A 25,285-nucleotide genomic window follows, 5' to 3' on the forward strand; every position below is an offset into this window, starting at 1 on the left:
TACAGGTTAAATACTAAATTATGAAACTATTCTTTATATGGCTTTGCATTTTTATTTGGAAAAATTATGTTCATTAACTATATATTAAGCTTTTTTAAAAAAAGATTTTATTTATTTATGAAAGACAGAGAAAGAGACAGAGACACACGCAGAGGGAGAAGCAGGCTCCATGCAGGGAGCCCAACGTGGGACCCGATCCCGGGTCTCCAGGATCACACCCCCGGCTGAAGGTGGCGCTAAACTGCTGGGCCATGGGGGCTGCTGGGCCACGGGGGCTAAGCATTTTTAGCCAAAAGTTTCTAAGTCGGACACACCGGTGGCTTAGGATCACCCTCGTCAGGCTCCCTGCATGGGGCCTGCTTCTCCCTCTGCCTCTCTCTGTTGTCGTCTCTAATAAATAAATAAAAATCTTAAAAAAAAAAAAAAAGTCTCTAAGTCATATTATAGCATCATTTCTTTTCTAAAAGAGAACAAAACAACTAGGAGTGCCTGGCTGGCTTAGTTGAAGAGTACATGACTCCTGATCTCAGGGTCCTCAGTTTGAGCCCCTCATCAGATGTAGAGATTACTAAATAAACTACTGAAGTCTACAATAAGATCTTCATTCTTTATGCCACAGACATGAATGGTAAGACTCTTAGAAGGAAAATAATGCAATCTTTTAGTCTCTTCAGTAAATATTCTCTAATTAGTAGTGGCAACCATACATTTAGTGCTTAACTTAAAAACTAATTGGAGCTGGGGTGCCTGGCTGGCTCTTGGTTTTGGCTCAAGTTGTGATCTTAGGGTCGTGAGACAGAGTCCCAGGTTGGGCTCCACCCTGGGCATGGAGCCTACTTAAAACACAACAACAAAAAAAGCAAAGCAAAACAAAACAAAACCAACTGGAGTAACTGGGGATTCCCCTAAGTGTAGCTACCACTGAAATGAAATAAAATATTAGGAATAACTCAAAATGCATTCACCGATTTTAAAAGCAGGCTGTGAATTTTATTGCTTCAGATCAGAGGTGAAGCAGGCATATACTGAATCAGCCTAAGAATCTTCAAAATGTCAAAGAAGCCCAGAAGTTTAAGTAAAATAGAGTAATCATAATTCAGTAAGAATAGCAATATTGTTTTCCTTTCCCAAACTGTAAGTATTCATAAACTGATTAAAGTTTTCGTTAGAAATCACATTACTACTTAGGACAGTGACTAACCAGAGAAGCCAGTGTGGAAGACCAGAAGAGAAAAAGAGGAATGAGGAATGGGATCTCTCTTCCCTGCTATTTAATGAACAATGGCTGCCTCTATTTCCCCTTTAAAAACAAGAAAACCAAAATTTGAGAGAGCCCACTGGTCACTGCCAAATTAAGCTCTGCAACTGGACTCCTGCAGAGATAAGTTTGAATCAGAGAGATCCAATTAGACATCTTAGCTCCTGTCTTTCTGGAGTTTGAGATCCATCCAGTTATCTTCTTCATCCCCACCCCAGCCACATTCCAAATACCAGTGATGGCACCCATGGCATTTAAGTTGCAACTAACTTCAAGAAGGCGACTCAATATCCACTCCCAAGCCTGCATGAACATTTGCCTGAATGGATGCTTTGGAATCACACTGGGTTTTGCTGTCCCCCTAAACATACCATGGGTTCTGGTCTCTGCTCACACACAACCATCGGCATCAACCCCACCCATCAAGAGGGCCTCCCTGCATCGCAGAGATTCCGAGGGAATGAATATATAAACTACCTTTTCCTTATGAAATCAGCAGTTCCCAAAGTCCATCAGATCCATCTGGGGAGAGCTTACTGAAAGCACCTGGCCCTAAAGATGGGGATTCAGTAGTACTGTGAGGGACCCGGGAATCTTCAGGTGTCCAGAGAATTACATATGCCAAAGTTTGAGAATAAAGCATGAAAACCTAACTTTTAACTTTATGTGTGTGCAGTATACACGTGTGATGAAGCTGGATTACTTTTAGTCTATGTGAATTTAAAACACACTGTAGTTTAAGAAAAATACTGACATTTGTATGTATTTTAGGAGGTTGCAATTATAAACATGGAAGAAGGCAAGGACTCCTTTCATTGATCACAGTCACAAATTTGTCAGCAAGTACAAACCAAACTCTCAACCCTCCCTTCCACACCTGGTCTTCTTCCAGGTTCCTTATCTCGGTGAATGGCACTACCATCCAACCAGTTATGCAAGCCAGACTCCAGAAGTCAGCTACACTCTGCCCTCTGCACCCAATTTACCCACCAAGTCCTATCAAAGAGCTCCCAAACACATCCACTTCTCTCCATTTGCATCACACTCCCATGGTCCACGCTATTCCAAGAGTCTACCCTTGCACCTTCACCTCCTCCCTCCTACTGATTCTCTTAGTGCAGCTGAAATGACCTTTCAAAAGCCAAATTCCTTCCAATCAAAACCCTTCAGTGTTTCCCCCTGAATTAAGTCCTGAAAATGCCCTCTTATGGCCTGCTAGGCTCTGCACAGCTGGCCTGATATTCCTCTCTAGCCATACACATTCTCATCTAGAACCCTGAACTCATCCTACTCCCCTCCCACCACAGGACCTTTGTACAAGTTGTTCCCTCTAGCTGTTTTGCTCTGGCTTCCCTCCTTCACCTAGTAAAGACCCCTCCATTCCTCACATTGCTTGAACAGTCATCACCTCCTGGGGTGCCTTCCTGTCTTCCCTAACACTTCTGCCAATAACCACCACAGAAACGCCATTATATGCACTCAAGTTATTCTAGGATTACTGTCTGTTCCAATCACCAGACTGTAAATCCACGACGCCAGGGAATATTTCTGTGTCTGCTCATCTTGGTAGCCTCAACTTCTAGCAGAATAATGCATAAATGCCTGCTGAACTAATGGATGAATGTACAAATAGACTCACTGTGCCTTACAAACAGTGTGATGATAAATGACTAATCCTAGCCAGCACTTCTCACCACATGGGAAAATCTTAGCTATCTAATTCACCATCTGCCCGCGGTGAAGGAGGGATACACAGAAAACACATCCCATGTGTCCTCCTCAATTGATTGGGGCGGGGGGGGGGGGGGGGGGGGGGGGGGGTTTGCTGGAAAATGAACCAGTAGATTCAGTAAATCCTGTCTGTTAAAATATTTAATGGACATTAACTGTCTCATGTACCATTATGAATTAGGTACTGCCAGCAGCCCCATTTTATAGACCAGGAACCTGCAACATGAAGCTAAGAAACAAGGACTTATTCCACAGTGGGTACAGAAAAAAAATTTAGTGGAAAAGGCTATATATTCCCAGAGAGGCAAAGTAATCTCAGAAATTATCTTAACATTTTGGCACAGGGTGGAATTTTGAACATGCTTTCAGTTTTCCTACGGAAAGGAAAAATCTTTTATATTAAAAACTTTCACATCAAAACTTTAGAAATGAAGTTACAGCATCTGCCAGTACCCCTTAAGCTCAGAAAAGATTTAAGAGAGCTTGGCTTGCATCATTCCTAAACTTGACTGCTGTGGTTTTCCTTTCTACCGCCCTATGCCTCCTTCCTATCACAATGAAGAAAGCAAGTGTGGTAGTTAAGAAGTAAAGAGGAAGGAGGACCCCAGGTCACCCTTGGCTGAACCACTGGCACAAGGCCTGCTTCCTGAGCCAGATCCTTGGACACAAACCCCCCGCGCCTCTCCCCAGATGAGAGGGGCCCACAAGGTCAAACAATCAGCTGAGCAGAGGGTGTGGTGTCTTCTGGACCTCAAACCCTCCTCCTTGGAAGTCTACATGAGTAGAGCCCCAAAACAGTTGTGGGAAAAGCAAAACCAGATAATAGTGCCTCCCGTGGAGTACCCACGCTGATCAAATCCTACCCACAGCCCTCGAGCAAGACTTAGCTGAAGGGTAACTTCTCAGCTGAAGGATAACTTCAATAAAGTCTACGCATTTCCCCATGGGATGGTTTTCCTCCCAACGGTGTTGCACTTGACCTAAGCCTCTCCCCCTCTTTGGTGGTACTCAGTATTCCAGCTTCTACTTCAGCATTCGTGCGTGTTCTGGCTTGGGTCCTAGACTATAAGCTCCCCGGAGACAAGCTTGGTCTCACCTATCCACGCCTTGTGCACACAGCTTGCAGGACAGATGCTTGCTAAATGAGTGAACACCCAATCTAACAAGTGGTGATTCGAGAAGTAATACTGAGAAAAAACAGCAAATAAATATTTCATTCACACTGTTTTAGTTGTCTACTGACAGTTTAGATATCAATCAAAATTACTGTGCCTGCTGAATTCAAGGATTCAGGTAGAAGCCCAAAACCCCAACCATTCAAATGTATCTATCTTTATACAATTAAAATATACCTGCCGTAAGTAGTAAAAAAAAAAAAAAAAAAGAGCCTTAAAAAAGTGAGGAAATTCTAACACATGCTACGACATGGATGAACCTTGAAGACAGTATACTAGTGATGTGAGTCAGTCTCAAAAGGACCATATTGTGTGATTCCACTTATATGAGGACCTTAAGAGTAGTCAAAGTGGTAGAGACAGGAAGTATAAGGGTGGGTACCAAGGGCTGGGGGAGAGGATGGGGAGTTAGTATTTAATGGTTAGAGTTTCAGTTTCAAAAGATAAAAAATTGTAGAGATGGATGGTGGTGGTGAATATACCTATGCCACTGAACTATACACTTAAGAATGATTAAGATGGGGATCCCTGGGTGGCGCAGCGGTTTGGCGCCTGCCTTTGGCCCAGGGCGCGATCCTGGAGACCCGGGATCGAATCCCACATGTCGGGCTCCCTGGTGCATGGAGCCTGCTTCTCCCTCTTCCTATGTCTCTGCCTCTCTCTCTCTCTCTGTGACTATCATAAATAAATAAAATAAAATAAAAAAAAGAATGATTAAGATAACAAATTGTATTTTTACGTATATTTACTGCAATAAAAAGAATAAAAGAAATCACAGATCATTTTGAGAAATGAGAAAGAAAAGCAGTGACAGGAAACTGGTTTACTGCCTTTTTTCAGAGTGATATCTTAAAAGCTAAACTCTGCCTGTTTTCAGTGAAATAAAGAAAACCAATACCTACGGTAACGTCTTGACGGCTGCTCAGCAAAAGGCTGCATGGGGCTGTGCCCTGAGTAACTGGTTGAGTTTACATCAGTTTTACATCACAGGCATTGTAAAGCCTGGGTGCCATGTGCCAAGTGTGAAACAAAAAGAAGAGTTTTGCGTAGGAAAAAACATTTTCTGCAGCACGAATCAATCATCTTAATTATGTAATCTAGACAAAAACTATATTGGTTTCTGAAGCTGATAGCATATTAACATAGTAATTTATTTAATCTAACAGTAAACCCTTGATTAATAAAGAACTCCTTTTAGAGACTCTACGACTTGCTGCTGGAAAATGCATTAGCATGGACTACAGAACGAACTCGTTTGAAAAACTAGAATTCTATATCTTTAAGTGCAATTTGTAATGAATGCACGTATCTTCTTCCATCCTGAGTCAAAACCTTTAAAAAAATGTCAAATCCTCTCCCCAACATCTAGCCACAGTTCCCCTGTGTTAAAGCAGGTAGATACAGACAGCTTTCCAAGAAATGCTGGTCACAAAGAACCTGCGTTGCTCCCCCCACTAAATGAACGTCCCCCCTCCCCCCCCAGCCTGGGCGGGGATCTAACCCTGGGAGCAACACAATCAGATTCAGGGGACCAGGGTGCGGACGTTTACGAGGCGGCCCCGGGGCGCACGACCGGAGAGCAGGGCCGCCCTCCTTCATCGGCGACTCAGGTCACTACCCAACCTCTGTCAGGGACAGGGATCCTGCAGCCACCAGCACCCCCGGGGGCGCGGAGCGCGGCTGGCAGGCAGCTGCAGCCAGAAAGACGGAGCCCGAGCCCGGCCGCTCAGGCCCCAGAGCAGGGCGTGGGCGGGTCCGGTCCCGACCCACCCAAGGACTCGAGCCGACGGGCGTCGTCGGAAGCCAGCGGCCCCTCCGTCACCTGGACAACTTCTTATTGAGAAACTTCCGAGCGACGTTAGAATAGAGTTTTCAAGCAGGCCGAACTTTCTTTTACAAAAGAGCATAAACTCCTGGGGCGGGGGGGGGGGGGGGGGCTCCCGAACAGAAGGACCGCAGGGCGCGCGGCCCCCGCGAGCTCCCTCCCCGACCCACGAAGCCCGCCCCCGCCCCGGGGTCCCGGCCGCTTACTGGCTTCGGCATCTTGGGTTCCTCGCGGGCTTTCCTCACTCCGCTGGAAACTCGACTCGGCCGCAGCAGCTGAGACCGCTCCCGGGACCTGCAGCAGACGGACGCCCTTCAGCGCGCGCAGCCGCCGCCTCGCCCGACTCTCCGCGCCCGCCCCGCGCTGCCGCTTAAGAACCGGCCGGGCGGGCGCCCGCCTGAGTCACCGCCCAACCTGCAATTACGGCGGGCCGGGCGGGCCCCGCGGGGGAGGGGACCGGGGGAAGGGGGAGGGGGCCCGGCGCGGGTGGGGACTTGGTGGGGAGGAGGCCCGCGCAGGGGGCGTGGGTGGGGTGGGGACCTAGAGGGGAGGGGGCCCGGGGGGGTGGGGACCCAGAGGGGAGGGGGCCCGGGTGGAGGGGACCTAGTGGGGAGGGGGCCCCGGGGCAGGGGACCTAGTGGGGAGGGGACCTCGGGGGGTGGGGGCCCGGGGGGGTGGGGACCTAGTGGGGAGGGGGCCCGGGTGGAGGGGACCTAGTGGGGAAGGGGCCCGGGTGGAGGGGACCTAGTGGGGAGGGGGCCCGGGGGGTGAGGACCTAGTGGGGAGGGGGCCCGGGGGTGGGGACCTAGTGGGGAGGGGGCCCGGAGGAGGGGACCTAGTGGGGAGGAGGCCCCGGCGGAGGGGCCCCGGGGCAGGGGACCTAGTGGGGAGGGGACCTCGGGGGGTGGGGGCCCGGGGGGGTGGGGACCTACTGGGGAGGGAGCCCGGGGGTGGGGACTTAGTGGGGAGGAGACCCCGAGGGAGGTGGCCCGGGTGGAGGGGACCTAGTGGGGAGGGGGCCCGGCGGAGGGGGCCCCACTCGGGGACGCGCAAGCGGGCGGGGCGTCCTCCGAGGTGCTCCCCGGACTTCCAGGAAGCCAGCCCCGAGCCCAGCAGACACCAAGTTTCACTTTGTGAAGCAACCGTTTGCCCCACGGCTGAAACCGCAACCGTCAAGCCTTTGAGAAACACTTTTTAAAAATGGTCCCCGCCCCGGAGGGGCCGGAGGGCCGCGGGCCGGGCGCGGCGGGAGGGGCCGGGCAGGACGCGCGCCCACGCGGCCCGGGCTCGGCGGGCACTTGGGGGACGGAGCCGACGGCGGACGGGCCGGAGCGGCGGGGGCGGCCACACCTGCAGGCTCAGCTCCACCTGCCGCTTGCTTGCGCCCGGAGACAGAGCCGAGGGGACCCCGAGCCCGGCAGGCGGCGGGGCGAGCGCGGCTCTTCCCAGGACCACCGGCTCCGGGCCCGCGCACCCCCCCGGCCGGCCGCGCCACACCTGCCCCCCTCGGGGCGCGAACCCCGCCGCCCGCCGCCCGCCGCCCCCCGCCCGGGCCACGCGCCCGCTCACCCGCGGCGCCTGCAGAGGACCGCGCGCTCCCCGCTGCCGGTGTGTCCGCGCTGTGCGCCCGCCGCGCGAGCTCCCGAGAGTCCTCGGCGGGGCGGGGTCCCGGGGCCGCGCCCCTAACCGCCCCGCCCGCCCCGCCAGGCGCTCCCGGCGCGCAACATGGCTGCGGCCCGGCCCCGGGGCGCCCCTCGCCGCCGGCTTCCCCCAGGGCGGCGGGGACCCGGGTGGGCGCGCCCGCTCGCCGAGAGCGTGGCCGAGTCTGACCCCACTGCGGTGTCTCTGGCTGCAGACGCCTAAGGCGTGAGACCGTTCGCTCCACGGAGGGCCAAGGGACACCAAAATAACGTCAAAAAAGCTGGGCGCGCGGGCGGCCGCGGTGGGGTGCCCGGGCAGGCCGCTGGGGGCGCGGGCGGGGCCGCTGCGTCGGGGCGCACGTGGGCCGCGCCCCTGCCTTCGGGTTCGGCGGGAGAAGGCGCCCCGCGGCCGAGCGCTCGGCGTCGGGGACACGGTGCGGTCTCGTCTGACTTGACTCACCGCGGACTATGGTAAAATCTCCGCGGGCAGAGATTCTGGGAATCATTTTCAATAATTTTTGCACACGCTCCCCAAGAGGAACTTTTAAAAACACGTGTACTTCGGTGGCCCCTGGGATTTGTTGCACAGTGACTAAGGCAGCGGACTCTAGGGCTGTGTCCTCAGACCAGCAGCTCCGACCTCACCTGTGAACCTGCAGAAGCGGAAATTCACAGGGGCCGCCCCCGGAGTCCGAAACTGGGGCTGGGGCCCAGCAGTCTGCGCCTTCCTGCGTCCAGGTGGTTGTGATGCCGGCTCAGGCTTGAGACCAGAGCCTCTCCTGGATTCCCTTCCTGGGCTCACCACTAACTTCTTGGGCTGAGAGAGTTATTTAAATAAGTTAGTGCTTTCGCATCTGCAAAATGGCATAATTATGGCACCCTTTTCATGGAGTCCTTATGGGGATTAGAGGTAATATATGTAAGATGCCTAGAACAGGGCTTAAATCTGCCCTGGTACAAAGAGTAGCCGGTCACTTTGGCAAAGCACCAAATAAGACTCCGTTTCCTGCTGTGTAGAATGGAGATACTCTGTGGGCTTTAGGGATTAAATGAGATCATGCATGCTAAGTACCTAACACAGTGAGGGCTTCCTCCTAATGCCTAACCTGCCACAGGGACAGACCACTGATGGGGTAACCCTTGTCAGTAGGCACCTGTGACCCTCTCTCAGCTGCAGGTCCACAGCAGGGCAGAGGCCCCGGTGAGGCCCGAGGCCTTTGTCCTGTATTCTGACAAGTGCGTTTATTCTGAGAGACTTTAATATTAAAATGGAGATGGAAGGGTAAGTGCAGTAGGAAAAAACTATGAAAAGATATTAAATAACCTACCGTGACAATGGTTCCGATTGGACATGTCCTCCTCGCACACCCTCTCTCCCTCCTTATCACTGCCTGGAGCCTTGGGAGCCATTTTTGGTTCCAACTCTCCTGACACTGTGCTTCTGATCTATTGTTTTTTGTGTTTTGTTTTTTTTTACCCAGTTTATAGCACATAGGTTTTTTTTCATTTATTCTTTTAAAGATTTTATTTTTTTATTTATGAGAGACACAGAGAGATAAGCAGAGACATAGGCAGAGACAGGCTTCCCGCGGGGAGCCTGATATGGGACTCCATCCCAGGACCCCGGGATCATGCCCAGAGCCAAAGGCAGATGCTCAACCACTGAGCCACCCAGCTGCCCCTAGCATATTGTCTTTTAAATTAGATGTTTAAAAGAGCAGTGGCCCAAGACCTTCTGAAGCATTTCTGAACTTTACCCTTCAGGGGAATGCTTAAAAATGAACTGGCCCTTGGGGCATCTGGGTGGTTTAGTGGGTTAAGAGTCTGCTCAGTTCATAATCCCGGGGTCCTGAGATTGAGTCCCACATTGAGCTCCCTGCTCAGTGGAGAGCCTGCTTCTCCCTCTGCCCCTTCCCCACCTCCGACTTGTGCACTCTCACTCTCTATCTCAAAGTCTTTAAAAAAAAAAAAAAAAAGAACTGGCCTCTGGCAGTGTGATCAAAATGAAAAGATTGCATTCTTACAACATGTGAATCTACAGTTATCTCAAAAAGTTTAATGAAAAGAGCAAACAGAACTAAGTCTGAATCTTGGTTCCATTACTGACATGCCAATCATTTCGGGCAAATCTCTTTAAAGTGACTGAGCTCCCACTTCTTCATCCGTAAAATGGACTTTATAATATATATTTCATGGTGTTTTTGTGTCACTAAGTCATAAAATGGAGCATTTAATTTTGCTTTTTTTTTTTTTTTGAGCATTTTGACTTCTAGGCATACTTTTCTCCTGTAAGTTAGAATAGTATAAAGATATAGTTTGCATACGCATTCCTCATGTGTCTTACTGTAAGCATTATCCTTACGTGCTGCTCTACAGGGTTTTCTTCCTCTGCAAAAACATTCCTGCTGTATCTTATGAGTGTTTTAAGAGGATTTACCAGGGGTAATTTATTTTCATCTGACATTGGGACCTAAACTCCTTCCCTGCCCCCGCCCTCCCCAACACACACAGAAGAACCAATTCCAAGGCATCTATGAGAATTGCTTAGGACAGGGGCACCTGGGTGGCTCAGTGATTGAGCATCTGCCTTTGGCTCAGGTTATGATCCCCAGGTGGCTGGGATGAGTCCCACTTCGGGCTCCCCGCAGGGAGCTTGCTTCTCCCTCTACCAATGTCTCTGCTTCTCTCTGTCTCTCATGAATAAATAAATAATATTAAAAAGAGAGAGAGAGAGAGAGAGAATTGCTTAGGACAGTGGCCCTGAAGCTTCAGTTGCCTTGGAATCATTCAAGGAGCCCCCTCCAGGAATCACAAGCCAGTAAGGCTCAGGTAAACCCTGGGCTCTATGGTTTTAGCAAGCCCCCAGGTGAATCTGATGCATACCAAAATTTCAGAACAGCTGACTTAAGATGTATCAGGATCCTGACAATATTATTTATTGTCTCTCTCTTCACAATTCTTCTGTGAAATTATACCTCTGTCTTTTCTAAGCCATGGTTTTTGTTCACGTTTATTAATCAATATCATGGGAGGAAGTAAGAAAACCCGGAGCCAACAGTCTTAGATACCATTCCCTGATCTAGCCGAGGGCAGCTTTCCTATGAGATCACCCCCGAGCCAGTCTCCACACTGGTGCCAGGTTATCTCAACCAAAAAAAAAAAAAAAGTTCACAAATAGTATGACCATCTCTAGCTCCTTTCACTTCAACAGAGCGGTCAATAGGCAATAGGGAAATACGTAGGGTACCCTTGGCCAAACAACGATTGAGGTTATTTTTCAGGACTCAGTAACCTTGTGTGAAAATTCAGGAGCAAAGTTTGAGTAAGAACCCTGACGGTCTGACAGGTGGCTGCTGCCTTGTGTCTAGAAATAATGTTTAAGGGTCTTCACAGGGCAATATACTAGGAGTCTCTTGGTACTATCTTGATGGCACAGCTTCCATCATTTGGGTCCACTGAGAAATCTGGCCACTCGGTGTTCTATTTGAAAGTTTCCTTGGCTTATTTAAAAATTTACATAAATAACCCTACAAGTTTTATGTAGGAGAGTATTAGTGACCACACAACTTTTTGACTAATAAACTCTCTAAAAGCATAGCTTCTTTTATAATTTTTCTTATCTCTGACCATTTTGAGATTTTTAAAAAAGATTTTACTTATTTGTCGGAGAGAGAGAGCATGAGGGGGGACAGAGAGGGAGAAGCAGACTCTCCGCTGAGCAGGGAGCCTGCAATTTGGAGCTTAATCCCAGGACCTTGGCTGAGATTATGACCTAAACTGAAGGCAGATGCTCTTTTTTTGTTTTTGTTTTTGTTTTTTTAAAGATCTTATTTATTTGAGAAAGAGAAAGCACAAGCAGGAGGAGGGGCAGAGGGAGAGGTAGACTCCCTGCTGAGAAGGGAGCCCAATGTGGGGGCTCAATCCCAGGCCCCTGGGATCATGACCTGAGCCCAAGGCAGATGCTTAGCCAACTGAGGCACCAAGACGCCCCATTTTATGAGGATCTAAAAAAAAAAAATCCGGTTTAAAAATTGTACAGTATGTAACGGACAAGACCTCAAATATCATCTCTTCCATCATCCACATTTCACAGAGGAAGCAGCTCCACAGAAATTAAATTAATTGTCTGCACTCCTGCACCCAGACTTTTCTTGTCAGGATGCCAGTGACTTTCAACTTGCTAAATCCTGGAGCCAAACTTCTATGCCTCATCTTCTCCTCCTAAGCAGCCTTCCACGCGTGAATCAGTCCCTGGGAGCATTCTGTTGTTAGGGTTTGTTTTTCCCCTCTGTCCTCTCCAGTGCCCTCTCCCCAACCTCCTACCTCAGGCTTAGCCCAGAGCCCATTCTTGGGCGCTTACCTGTGCGCAGTCACTTCCTAGGTCGTGTCAGCTGATCCCAAGGCTTACATAACATTTCCAGCCCTGACCTCTCCCCTGAGCAACAATTTTATACTTGGATATCTCCAGGACTCTTGATTTGTCGAAAACTGCCCTTCTCCCAACCTTCCCCTTCTCAGCAAACAGCAGGAGCAGCCAAACTCTGTTGCTTGGTCCCAAACCTAGAAGCCAGCCGGAATTCCTCTTTGTCCCTTGACCCCGCTTCATCCCTATCCCTCTGCGTCCAGTGTAGCAGAGGTACCAGACCCTTTGCAGAATATATCAAATCGTGTCATACCCTAGCCAGTGGATTTTAGCATGACATTCACACCGTTTCCTTGGCCTTGTGAGATCCCCTCCTGCCTGCTTCTCCACCTGCATCTGAGGTCCATCTCCCTGGTGCTGTGCTCACCTTGTTCCAGCTGCCTGGCATTTCTGTTCTGTGAGTGCATCAACCCCATTCCTGCTTTAGGGACCTCACATGTGATACTCTCTCTGCCTGGGATGCCACTCTCTCATCTCTGCCAGCCTGGCCTTTATCCAAATACTGCCTTCCTTGAGGGCACATCTCAACTTTCTCACGTGAAGTGCCATCCCCAGGTCCCTTCTTGCTGCTTCACCTGGTTTGCTGTGTTCAGAGCACTTCACACTCTCTGCTCTGTCTTGCTTGTTTAGGCCTTTGTTTTCTGTCGCCCTCCCCTACAAGGACTGAAGCTCCTGTCTGTTCATCACTATGCCCTCAGTAGCTAGAACAGTGCCTGGCACCTAGTAGATGTTCAGTGCATATTTGTTGAATAAACAAATGAATGAACACAGCTGATTGGTACCAAAGCCGGTGTAGTCAGGTTAGTTTTCTTTCCAAGAAATAACCTTACTGCTATGCCCTGGATGGATAACCATGGAAACACATTACTTACCTAGATCCCAGGTGCCCAAAACACCATCAGAAAACAGATGATGGTAGGGGAAAGAAATGTTTAAAAACTTCATCTATTTAGAGGCACCTGGGTGGCTCAGTGGTTGAGCCTCTGTCTTTGGCTCAGGTCATGATCCCAGGTCCTGGGATTGAATCCCACATCAGGTTCTCTGCAGAGAGCCTGCTTCTCCCTCTGTGTATCTCTCTGATGTCTCTGCTCTCTCTGTATATCTCTCATAAATAAATAAAATCTTTTAAAAAAAATTTCATCTATTTAGAATCTGTGTTTCCTTTAATTCCATTTTACTGGGGATTCTAACAAGTTTGATTAGCTCTTGCCCCAGGACACAGCAGATTAGAAGGCAGGGTGCAAGGTACAAGCAGATATTCTGACAGCGGTACAGCCCAGCCGTAAGACACAGTGCTTGATGGCAAAGAGGCAGAAATAATACACAGAACAGACAATGACACAAGTATAGCCAACTGGGGTCACGTAGCTCAGAGACAGACCCATCTACACTCCTCAGGGGCCCTGAGGCCTTGGGTTCATAATGATAGTTTTCTCAGGAAAGGGGCTTATTATGTCTGTTCTGCGTGTCATTTTATAATTTGTAAAAATTATAAAATAGTGTAATCTTCAGAAAACAATTCAGTATACAACTACGTACCCACTGTCCAGATTTAACATGATAATATTTTATCACATTGTCTTCAGATTTAAAAAAAAAAAAAGAAAGCAGGAAAGCCCACTGAGCCCTCCCCTGGAGAAGCCCGTGCTCTGAAGTTGATCTGTCTCCTCTCTGCATGGTTTAATGTTTTATATGGAAAAAAAATCCACATAATATGAAAACTGACTAGCTCCCAAATAAATTAGTTATTAGTAATCAGGTGTTTGGTTGCAGAATATATAAACCATAAATATTTTTACATCATCATGAAATTCTTTTTCTTTCTTTTCAATTTTTCAAAAGCTAGCTTAACAAAGCGGTTAATGTGCTATAAATACCCAGCATGATGGAGGTGATTTTAGCATCTTCTTGGAATGTTGTCTACTCAAACTGTGAGCTCCTTGAAGGTAAGGCCAATGTCTGCTGTTTTACTACCTCAAGTACTTGGAATGGAACTTTGCACATAATAGGAGCTCAGTTAATACTTACTGGGCTGAATCAAACACAGAGCTCTGTGTGTTTGTAGTGACTACATTCTCTCATTGAGCATTGAAATGTCTGGATCCTAGAGAGTTGACATGTACACTGAAGATTTGGCACTTAAAATGAAAGTTAAAAAAAAGCTGGGGCACCTGGGGGGCTCAGTCGGCTGAGAGCCTGCCTTTGTCTCTGTGCTCTCTCTCGCTATCTCTGTTTCCCTCTCTCTTAAATAAATAAAATCTGGGGATCCCTGGGTGGCGCAGCGGTTTGGCGCCTGCCTTTGGCCCGGGGCGTGATCCTGGAGACCCGGGATCGAATCCCACATCGGGCTCCCTGCATGGAGCCTGCTTCTCCCTCTGTCTGTGTCTCTGCCTCTCTGTCTCTCTCTCTGTGTGACTATCATGAATAAATAAATAAAATCTTTAAAAAAAATAAAAAATAAAAAATTAAAAAAAAAATAAATAAATAAATAAAATCTGGGAAAAAAAAAAAAAAAAGACCATTCGCTAACAGGGCAAATTTTTGTGGCAAGTGATGAATGTTACCTGAACTGGCTGGATCTTACTGAATATCTAAAGGACTGAGTCCAGAATGAACTCATCTTTACAACATCTTGAACAATGCTTTAGGATGAAACATGGATCACGTATGTCATTCGAGAAATATTTATCGAGATCCTGCTTCTTGTCGTGCAGTGGGTTACAGTGGAGAGCAAGACAGATGAAACCCCTAAAGTTCACACTTAATAAAACTTGGCCTTTGGCTGTTCAGGGCTTACCAGACTTCCCATGAATTTCCATGAACTTGGCATTGTCACTTGGCCAATCTGCAATTCCAAGCTGCCTCCGGGACTAGGTCCTCAACTGACCCCAACGATTTGATTCAGGAATGCGTGGATGGCTGGGTAGTAGAGTCCAAAGACAACTGTAAGACCTGGAGCTGGTCCCAACTCTGCCATGATCTGGGATTGTCAGCACACCATTTCAGACCATGCCATGGGCAAAAATGCTAGCAGGGCAGGCATCCCAGCTAAAGGGGAAGCAGCCAGACTCACAGGAGGAGCAGGAGGGTCTGAAGGACCTAGCCACCACCCCTCAGTTTCTGCCTGTGGCTGTTGGCAAGCTGGAATGTGGGCCTATCCCACGTCTAACTTTCAAGAAAAGCTTGAAATCCTGATTTTAACACAAGTTTTCCCAATTTTTAAATGTTGGCAGTTAGTTAAAAAATTTTTTTCCAAACACTCTGCAAGCCAAACAACACACGTCTGTAGGCTGGGTGGGTATGTCCACTGCCTTGGGCTCCATAGACTGGCTTTATTATCTGTGGAACATATGGGTTCAACCCGGTGCCGTGTAAGATCCCACTCAGCTCCAGAGTGCTGTCACTGCAGACATGCTCTTGCCCTGCAGGCGACGTTGCTGGCAGGGGCTGGTCTCTGTGTGTCTGGATGTGGTAGGAAACAAGCTGTCCCCAGGCCTTGCCACCCAATCTTTCCATTCCGCACATTCATAAAGACAGTTCTTGTGGTTATGCTTTCTGTTTTGGGGATTGTCTGTCACAGCTAATAACTTAAGGGATGTTCAGGGAAGGGGTCCCCTCCTTTGTGTGCACGTTGTCCCTGGCAGGCCCTCCCTGTGTAGATGGCTGTGGCGCCGACTGAGCTGTCTGCCCAGCCCCAGCTCTGTCCTTTCTTCTTATATATACCCACTTAACAAAAAGGAGGAGCTTCTGGTTTTCTGCGTATTTCCTTGCCACAACAGTCTGTCTTGCATCTGGACTGGCACTGTCCCACCACTTTGTCATTGGCCAGCTCCTCTGATCTGTCATCGCTGTCGCCACAAAACCTGCTCCGAGAGGCCACAGAATCAACCTAGCACACCATGTGGGTATTGGGTGCAGATCTGCCACCATTCCAAGCAGCTTTCTTCTTCTAAAGATGTCTGACCATCCTAGAACATGTTTCTCCTCCTGGACCCACCTATCACAAAGCTGGTATGTCAGAGAGGCCTCTCCTGAGACTTGCATTTATTTTGAAATTGTTTTTACAAAAGAAAGCAAAACAGCCCAACCACAATCAAAAAGATATGTTAAGTCTTAGAGCAGAGTTCATTGAGGTTGTCAACCTGTCATCCCGTGTTTTGTAGACTTTAGGGTGGGCACTATCTAGCAGATAGGGATCAAACAGATTGTAATGCTGACAAACTAGGTATTGTGACTGTCCCAAAGCTCAGAATTCTGGTCTTATCTGTCCTCTTCCCTTTATCCCAAGGGTTGGCCGTAACCTTCTAGAACTTGCAACTGAGAGGATCTCATAACTGAGGAAGACCTCACTTTCAAATGGGAGGTAGACTACTTCTTCCCCTCTGAGGGAACTCCATGAGGGTAATGCATCTGCCTCCCTGGTTGCCTCAGTAGAGGAGGCCTGATGCATTCTGACTGGTGCACTTGGAAGAGGAATTTGGTCATGTGCTGGCTGTCCCTTAGTCTCTCTATCTCTTGGGAGATAGCCTGCCTGCAAAGAGGACTGCTCTGCCCCTTCAGGCCACACTTGTGGTAGATGTGGTGGTACAGAGCCACCTCCAGCAGGGCAGACACTCATCTGATTCTGTGGTTCAGTTTTAAGATGTCTGCCTGCCCTTGGATCTAGGCTGCATTCCCAATAGTGGCTTTATTACAATAACGCTCTCCATTGTTTCAAAACCAGGGTGGGAAAGAAGAGCACCTTCAAACTAATGGGTACCACCTGCCCCCCCCAAACCAGGCTGCTCCACACAAGCTGAAAACCATAGTCAACCCTCAAGTGCTGTTTCAGCACCGTGAACTTCCTGCTTGGATTCTCCCAAGATTTCCTGAAACAATGAAACCTCTTTTCATTAAAGATTTCAAGATGCTCAGCTAGTAGGGCTCCTTATCTGTCTCTTTCTGATCCCTGCAATATCAGAGTCTGGCCTCTTCCATCCCACCACTCCTCCAATATCGTCTCCAATGTCTCCCACGGCCCTCAAGACACCTGTTCCCTCCTCTTCTGGCTCCTCTCTCTTCTCCATCGAGAATACCCATTTCCAGCCACTATATCTCTCCCGTTTTATTGTTTTTCTCCCCTGTTTTAAAACACTACTCAGGGGGGGATCCCTGGGTGGCGCAGCGGTTTGGCGCCTGCCTTTGGCCCAGGGCGCGATCCTGGAGACCCGGGATCGAATCCCACATCGGGCTCCCGGTGCATGGAGCCTGCTTCTCCCTCTGCCTGTGTCTCTCTCTCTCTCTCACTGTGTGCCTATCATAAATAAATAAAAAAAAAATTAAAAAAAAAAATAAAACACTACTGAGGAATCAAGTCTCCCCTAAATAGTGAATCGGACTCCATTCTAAGTACTATGCGAACTCTCAAAGCATTTAAGACTAGACTTACTTGGTCCAAATATTTATGTTTATGGTTAATTACATCAAAAGGAATTTTTTATTAGTCAAAATATTTTTTTAAAGATTTTATTTATTTACTGGCGAGAGAGAAAGAAAGAGAGAGAAGCAACCACGTGCACAGCAGGGGATAGGGGCAGAGGGAGAAGCAGACTCCCTGCTGAGCAGAGAGCCTGATGCAGAGCTGGATCCCAGGACCCCGGGGTCACGACCTGAGCTGAAGGCAGATGCTTAACCAACTCAGCCACCTAGGTGCCACTAGTGGAAATGTTTTAATTTAAGTTAGGAACTTGGTTATGGCTCCTTGAAGACATTTTGTCCTTATTTCCTGGTATCCACTTCAGTGACTGACACAGGGCAGAACTCAATCAATGTTTTTATTCTATCAATGTGTTTGGATGAATCGAAATGTTTTCCTTTCAACTCCAGGTAGCACTAAGAGTTCTTAGCAAACAGTAGCAACTAAGATGTATCTATGGGTGACTCACTGAATATTTAACCTCAGAGATCTTTCACAGAAGATTCTACCTATTGGAATTGAATCCAGCTCTTAATGTTATAATTACCCCCTTTTTATTCCTATTTTCTGTTCCCTTATCATCCTAATGTGTTTAGTGCATATCTTTGTTTATATATATATTCTGCGAAATGTATATTGTTTTGTGTACACATACTTTTAGTTTATATAAATGATATGAGTTTGGGGCACCTGGCTGGCTCAGTCAGTAGAGCATGCAACTCTTGACTCCATGTTGGGTATGGAGATTACTTAAAAATAAAATCTTCTTTAAAAATGATATAGATTTTATATCTCCTTCTGATGTGTTTTTGTTATTATTATTATTATTATTATTATTATTATTGTCCACCTGTGCTGCTATGGGTTTCCTCACACTTACATCATCCTTCTGGTGAGTATCCACCATGTTACCTGCCCGGTCTCCCGGATTAGACATTCAAGTTACGCCCACACCATAAATATTGCATCCAGATTTCTATGAACTGGAGTGTTTCACTGGTATGTACAATCACCGGTGAAATTGTTGGGTCCTAGGAAAGTGGTCATGTCATTTATGATTTGAACAAGGACAATTTATTTTTTATTTTTTAAAGATTTTATTTATTTATTCATGAGAGACACAGAGAGAGAGAGAGAGAGAGAAAGTGAGAGACAGAGACACAGGCAGAGGGAGAAGCAGGCTCTATGCAGGGAGCCCGACGTGGGACTTGATTCCAGGTCTCCAGGATCATGCCCTGGGCTGAAGGTGGTGCCAAACCGCTGAGCCACCCAGGCTGCCCGAACAAGGACAATGTAGAGAATGAAAGGGGGCACTATTGATAATTATACCAGGACAAGAGGCATAAACCAAGATTGTCCAAAGTTAAGCAAGATGAGTGGTCCCCCCAGTCAAATGTCTAAGTATGTAGGGACACCTGGGTGGCTCAGTTGGTTAAATGTTCCACTCTAGGTTTCAGCCCAGGTCGTGAGATGGAGCCCGGAGAGGGCAAATCTGCACTCATTGGGGAATCTGCTTGAGATCGTCTCTCTCCCTTTGCCCCTCCCACTCGTGTCGGCTTGCTTTCTCCAAATAAATAAATAAATTAATTAATAAATCTTTAGAAAAAAAGTCTGAATATGTATAAATTGACTAGGGAATGACAGAATGGCTCTCACACATGCACTCCCCAACAGGGCATGGGTGGGAGGGTCTCACATCTTCATCCGACCACACTTACTTGGTGCCATGATGATAACTTCAAAATACCTTATTATTGCTTTAATCTGCATTCCTCTGATTACTAACATATTTGAGTGGTTCCACTATGCCTTGGCCTTTTGGATTTCCTTATTCGGAAATTATTCCTTTCTTTTGCCTGTTTTTTTAGGGGTTTCCTTGTCATTTGCAAGAGTTTCCTACGTTTTCCGGCTATTAATCCCCTGCCAGTTTTAGACCGTGCAAATACATTCGCCATCAGCTAAACTAATTTTGCTCATGGTGTTCTTTGTTTTTGAATTCATTAATGTCTTGCCTGATAGTTTTATGTCCTTAACATTTGATTTTAGAAGTATTTTCTTTCCTTATTTTGGAAAAACATTGTCTTCATTTTCTTTCATTAACTTTTTTAGTTTCACCCTTCCACATGTAGGTCTCTACCCGCCTCGGAAACATGGTCCATCCCTACGGACAGTTAAGTAGGGACATGGTCTTATTTTTTTGCACACAGAGGGGCAGTTTCCCCAGCTTATTCACTTTAAGGCCCATCCTTTCCCCATTGAATGGTGGCATCACCTCTATCCTGCCTGAAGTTCCCATGTGTACTGGGTCTGACTGCCAGGTGGTCTGTGTGTTCTGGCATCTCTGGGGATTTGTGATCAGCATAACTTCACATCTGATAGGGCAGATTTCTCTCCGGTAGTCCTCTTTGTTAATGTGGATCTTTATGAGGTCTCATTATAAATAAATGGATCTCATAAAGATCTCTGCTGGGATATGTCCAGAACAGGCTGAGCTACTCCATTTGGATTTTTAAAAAATATTTATTTATTTGAGAGAGAAAAAAAGAGAGCAAGCAGGGAGAGGGGCAGATGGAGAGTGAGAATCTTAAGCCGACTCCAGCTGGGCATAGAGCCCGACTCAGGGCTCCGTCTCATAACTCTGAGATCAGGACCTGAGCCAAAATCAAGAGTTGGACACTTAACTGAGCCACTGGGGCATCCCGGATATATATTTTCTTAATTTTGTTTTATTCTTTAAGTAATCTCTACACCCAATGTGGGGTTCAAACTCACAACCCCGAGATCAAGGGGTACGGGCTGAGTCAGCGAGGCACCCCTCCACCTGGGTATTTTATCCTAACTTTTGTCTCTAGCATGCACATTGATCACTAAATGTGATGGGTTCTTTACAAATTCAAAAGTTCCGTTGTAGAATTCAGAGTGGTGGTTCACTTCTACTCAATTATAGTTGTGGCGAACCTTTGCAGCACAGACCTCTGAACAACGGAAAACAGCGCGCTGTGTCATCTGAGAAGGTCCCTTTGCTGCTAAGAGACGTAGGCATGTGGCTGGGGCGGTGCGTGTCTGTTGTGCGGATAACTGGGAGAACATCCTGGCCCCCTCCACCCCAGGGGACTCTGGGAGTGAACAGGAAAAGAAGCCTTGCTTCCACTCCAAGGCTCTGCCAGCCAGGCCCCAGCTCAGATTACCCCTGAAGGCACTCCGGGCGGCTTGACAGTCAGACTGCTTGTAAACATCTTCATCATCCACAGCTCCTTTTCTCCTTCCCATCCACACCCTCTGGATTTATCCTGGACAGTTCCACTCAGATCTGCCTCTTCTTTTCTGGCCTGACTCCCCCTGCTGTTTTCCAGCCTGGTTTCCAGCCCATTTCTCCCCCAGCTAGAGCCACTCGGACCACACTAGCCCTCTGCCAGCCCCAAGGGTCCGTGCTGACCCTGGGTCTTGGCACTACAACATGTGTCAGGGCAGCCCTGCTGGCTTTGGGCTTGTACTTTTCGTTTTCATGTCACACCCAGATCTGGTCATTTGTGTAATTGGTCTGTGTTTTCCCAACTATCTTAGTAAGTGCCAATCCTCTGCAAGGCACTAGACTGGCCCTCATTTTATTTTCTGAGTCTGCATGCCTGCCAGGTAACCCCCTCTCCAGGTGTCCCAGACCTTTAAGAACCTGAGTGATGCCTCAATTCTTTGATTTTTCCTTCAAGTAATTAGAGTCTGGCTGAGAGGGTCCACCACCCACTGACCCATTTCCCCATGTGCAGGCCACTGTGAACTTTAACTGTCCTGCACCCACATTCAGTCTCCCTAGTCGCTCTGAGAGGTGGGTGTGCACAGGTGAGTGCCATGGGGAGGAAGCTGAGGCATGGAGGTGAAGTCACTTCTCCAAAGCAGGTGGCCAGAAGGCACAGGAGCTCCAGGACTGAAGCCAGACTATTGAACGGGAAAGCCTTCCCTCTCCCCTCTGCATCACACAGCCCATGACCTGCTGTCCTGCTGTCATCTGCACCTAAAACAGGGCAAGACCACTTTGAGGTGCTCTGTACCTCTGTCCTGGATAATCATAATAATCTTCATATTGTTGCCTTTTTTATCTGTTCATTTAGCCTACAGATACTCATCAAGCACCCCGTTCCTGCCAGACACAGCTTCCACGTGGTCTGTTTTTCAGTTCAGCACTGACACAGCAGCTAGAGCTATGGCTTGGATCATGTCACACTCCTGCTCCCAGACCTTCAGGGCTCCAGCTCAAGGCAGGAAGAACTGGGACCTGGAATGAAGCCAGCTGTGGGGCCAGAGAGGCTGGCTCAGCTGGGCAGAGGACACAGCCAGGCAGCTCCGTGGGACTGATCATAGGTGGAAGGTCTTGGAAGGAGTCACCACACTCAGGGAAGATTCAAGACCTAGAGGTCAGAGGGAGGACTCAGTCCCCAGGGAGGGGCCCGCAAATGAATGGAGGGCCCTGCCCAGAAGACCTGACTCCTAGCCTGAGCAGGGCAAGTTGACCGGGAGCAGGGCAGGGCGGGGTCCTTATGTAAGCAAGCAGAAAAGGGGGTGCACCAGGGCTGGCTTGCTGTCGTGTCCAGCAGAGTAAATGTGCTTAGGGGCAAGAGGGGTCCTGAGCCCAGAAGAGACACCTTGGACCTCTTCTGAAGGGGGCCCCCGGGCAAGGCTGGGGGCAGACGGCCTGACAATCTCTGCAGCCCTTGCCGCACCTACACAGGGCCTTTACCCCGCCCAAGGCTGGCCGGAGGCTCCTCTGTGCCCCGGGCTGCTGCCTTTCCAGGGCCTGGGCGTGCTCCTCAGCCCGTCTGCCCCACCTCTTCACTGCCTGAAGCCTACTTAACCTTCAAGACTAAGTGCAAAGGCAGCATGCTTTTTTCTCTTCCCCTTTCTAGGCCTTCCCAGTCTGCTTTTCTATACAGCAGACTAAGTCTTGTGATACTTGCTGCATGCCTCTATTAAAACACTTCGTTTTACCTGGTGTATTAGTTTCCTGGAACTGCCATAACAAAGCATCACATGCTTGGTGGCTTCAAACAACAGAAATTTATTATCTCACAGTTCTGGAGGCCGGAAGGCTGAAATCAAGGCTCCCTTGGAAATCCTCTGGAGAAGATCCTTCCTCACCTTCTCTGGCTTCTGGCAAGCCCGGGCACTCCTTGGCCTGTGGCCACATCATCCAGGCCCTTCCTGCTCATCACATGGCTGCTTTCTCTCTGTGTCTCTTTTCTTCTTATAGGAACACCAGTTATGTTGGATTAAGGGTTCACCCTACTTCGAACTGACCTTATTTTACCTTAATTATATCTGTAATTACCCTATTTCCAAATAAGCTCAAATTCTGAGGTACTGGGGATTAGGACTTCATTTTTTTTTTTTTTTTAAGATTTTATCCTTTTATTTGAGAGAGAGAAAGAAATCACACATGAGCAGGGGGAGGCAGAGGGAGAGGGAGAAGTAGACTCCTTGCTGAGCAAGGAGCCTGGTGCGGGGCTCGGTCCTGGGACCCTGGGATCATAACCTGAGCTGAAGTCAGACATTCAACCAACTTAGCCACCCAGGGAGCAAGAGATTAGGACTTCAACATGTCTTTTTGGGGGACACAATTCAACCCATCACACCTGGAATGAGAGCTATATACAGGCCACCATCCTTCACAATATCCCCAGCTCCTTGCCTACAGCTTGGCAATTCTGGAATGAAACAGACCTGGGTTTGTCACTCACCCTCTCATAAAACCTGAGCAAGGTCCTTAAGCCATATGTCTTTTCTCGTCCGTAAAATAACCACTACCCCTAGAGCTACTGTGATGTTTATTAGAGTCCGTTCACAGACCTAGTGAGTGCCCAGGAAATTGTAATTATTATTAGTAGTATTGCACATTGAATAGAGTAGATGCTCAGTAAATACATGTTAGTCACTTCCTCTAACAAATATTTACTAAATTGGCAGGCCTGCAGAACCCCTGAACTGATGAGCTTTTCCAGAGGGAGGGAGAAGCGGTGGCCACTAAGCCCCGAGACTCTATCCTGTCCCCTGGCACCGTGGGAATTGCTGAGGTGATGATGGCAGCTGCCCATCCCTGCTTGGATGGCAGGGGATTCTGGCCTCCATCCTCACAGCACGGAATCCTGACTGGCTCTGTGGGAATGTGAAGGTGGGGCAGGCAGGGACACCACACCCTGTTCTTTGTTCTCTAGACGGGGTGTGTGTACACGTGGGTGTGTGCTGAGGGACAGTGGTCTGGAAGCCAGAAGCCAGGGTGCCCAAGCCTCTTCCCGAGAGATTGTATTCAGGCTGGAATGAAAAACAGTAACCAGAGCCTGACCTCCAGCTCTCGGCTTCTTCCCGATTTCTGTGAGGAACCAGATTCTTCTCCTGAGCGAGAGTGGGTAGTGGGCATCACGCAAGAGATGGAATCAGAGACTTGGGTCTGAAATAGAACTCTACCTTGGAGTAGCTGGGATGACCTCGATGACTGCAGTTTTCTCTGGTATCCAGTGGAACTGATAAAATCTGCCCTATCAAATAAGAACATGATTCAAATGCCAGCTGTTAATATTTATGTCCCATTGTTGCCAACCCTTGAAGATACATTTCCAGAGCACATCAAAATTTACAGAGTAAAGCTTTGCTTTGTTTTGATTTTCATTTTTACAACAAGAAGTGAAAAATCTATTACGTACTATTAGAAATAGGAAAATATGTCTAAGGCTCAGTGTCCATCTGCCATAGGATGAAATTTGGCATCCCTTATCTTCTCTAATTTCATTAACAACCAAAGTTGTATGCTTCTGTTTCAAGGAATTTCCTTTTCTCTTTCTCTTTCTTTCTTTCTTTCTTTCTTTCTTTCTTTCTTTCTTTCTTTCTTTCTTTCTTTCTTCCTTTCTTTCTTTCTTTCTTTCTTCTCTTTCTTTCTTTCTTTTTCTTTTTTTTTTTTTAAAGATCTTATTTATTTCTCTGAAGGGGGTGGGGGGAGCGAGTGAGCAAGTAAAAGCAGGGGGAGGAGCAGAGGGAAAAGGAGCAGCAAAGGGAGAGGAAATAGCAGAGGGAGAAGGAGAAGCAGGCTCTCCACTGAACAGAGAGCCTTATGTAGGGCTCGATCCCAGGACTCTGGGATCATGACCTGAGCTGAAGGCAGATGCTTAACCAACTAAGCCACCCAGGTGTCCCAGGGATTTTCTTAAGAAAAAACGCTGACCTGGCATATGGCCTCCTTAGATATTTTTTTAAAAAATATTTTATTTATTTATGATAGACATAGAGAGAGAGGCAGAGACACAGGCAGAGGGAGAGACAGGCTCCATGCCGGGAGCCCGATGTGGTACTCGATCCCAGGGCTCTAGGATCCCGCCCTGGGCCAAAGACAGGCGCTAAACTCCTGAGCCACCCAGGGATCCCCGGCCTCCTTAGATATTAAACAAGACGAATATTTCCACTGTGGAAACAAATCACCAGCTCCTTGAAATTTATACAAAACTTTCTTCAAGAAGATATATACCAAAGTGGGATGCACATTTTCAAGAAAGAAGATAATGATGGAATTTTATCCAGGAACCAGACATTGAAGAGTCAGACGTCATTGCATCAGACAACACGTGTGCTGCACAACACTGAGACACACTGCAAACATAAGAAGTTTTATGATGACATGTACAGCTCTCAGCCTAGCCAGTGAGGGCAAGGATAGGATGTGCATAGATAACCAGAACACCACACAGATCTAGGGAACCACCGTGAGAGTTACAAAGTGTGATGAGGTCAAAGAATAAAGA

General features: G+C 48.0%; 1 protein-coding gene and 1 long non-coding RNA gene across 3 annotated transcripts in view; one reads left to right on the forward strand and one right to left on the reverse strand.

The window, feature by feature from the left end:
- EZR (ezrin) overlaps window positions 1-6,346 on the reverse strand; it is a 49,871-nt gene extending 43,525 nt beyond the window's left edge. Inside the window, 1 exon segment of the mRNA NM_001286989.1 lies at window positions 6,196-6,346. Coding sequence (NP_001273918.1) covers window positions 6,196-6,207 — 12 coding nt within the window. The 5' untranslated portion in view covers window positions 6,208-6,346.
- Window positions 6,347-8,020: 1,674 nt separating this feature from the next.
- On the forward strand, window positions 8,021-22,485 carry LOC102155395. Of its 2 annotated transcripts, none has more exons than XR_005353747.1 (3): window positions 8,021-8,100; window positions 13,895-13,998; window positions 21,614-22,485. It is a non-coding gene; the product is annotated as an uncharacterized LOC102155395 (long non-coding RNA). The 2 variants fall into 2 exon arrangements; XR_005353748.1 differs by having other exon boundaries at window positions 8,032-8,539.
- Window positions 22,486-25,285: the final 2,800 nt, after the last annotated feature.

Source organism: Canis lupus, chromosome 1, assembly GCF_011100685.1.
Source record: "Canis lupus familiaris isolate Mischka breed German Shepherd chromosome 1, alternate assembly UU_Cfam_GSD_1.0, whole genome shotgun sequence".
Classification (NCBI taxonomy): Eukaryota; Metazoa; Chordata; class Mammalia; order Carnivora; family Canidae; genus Canis; species Canis lupus.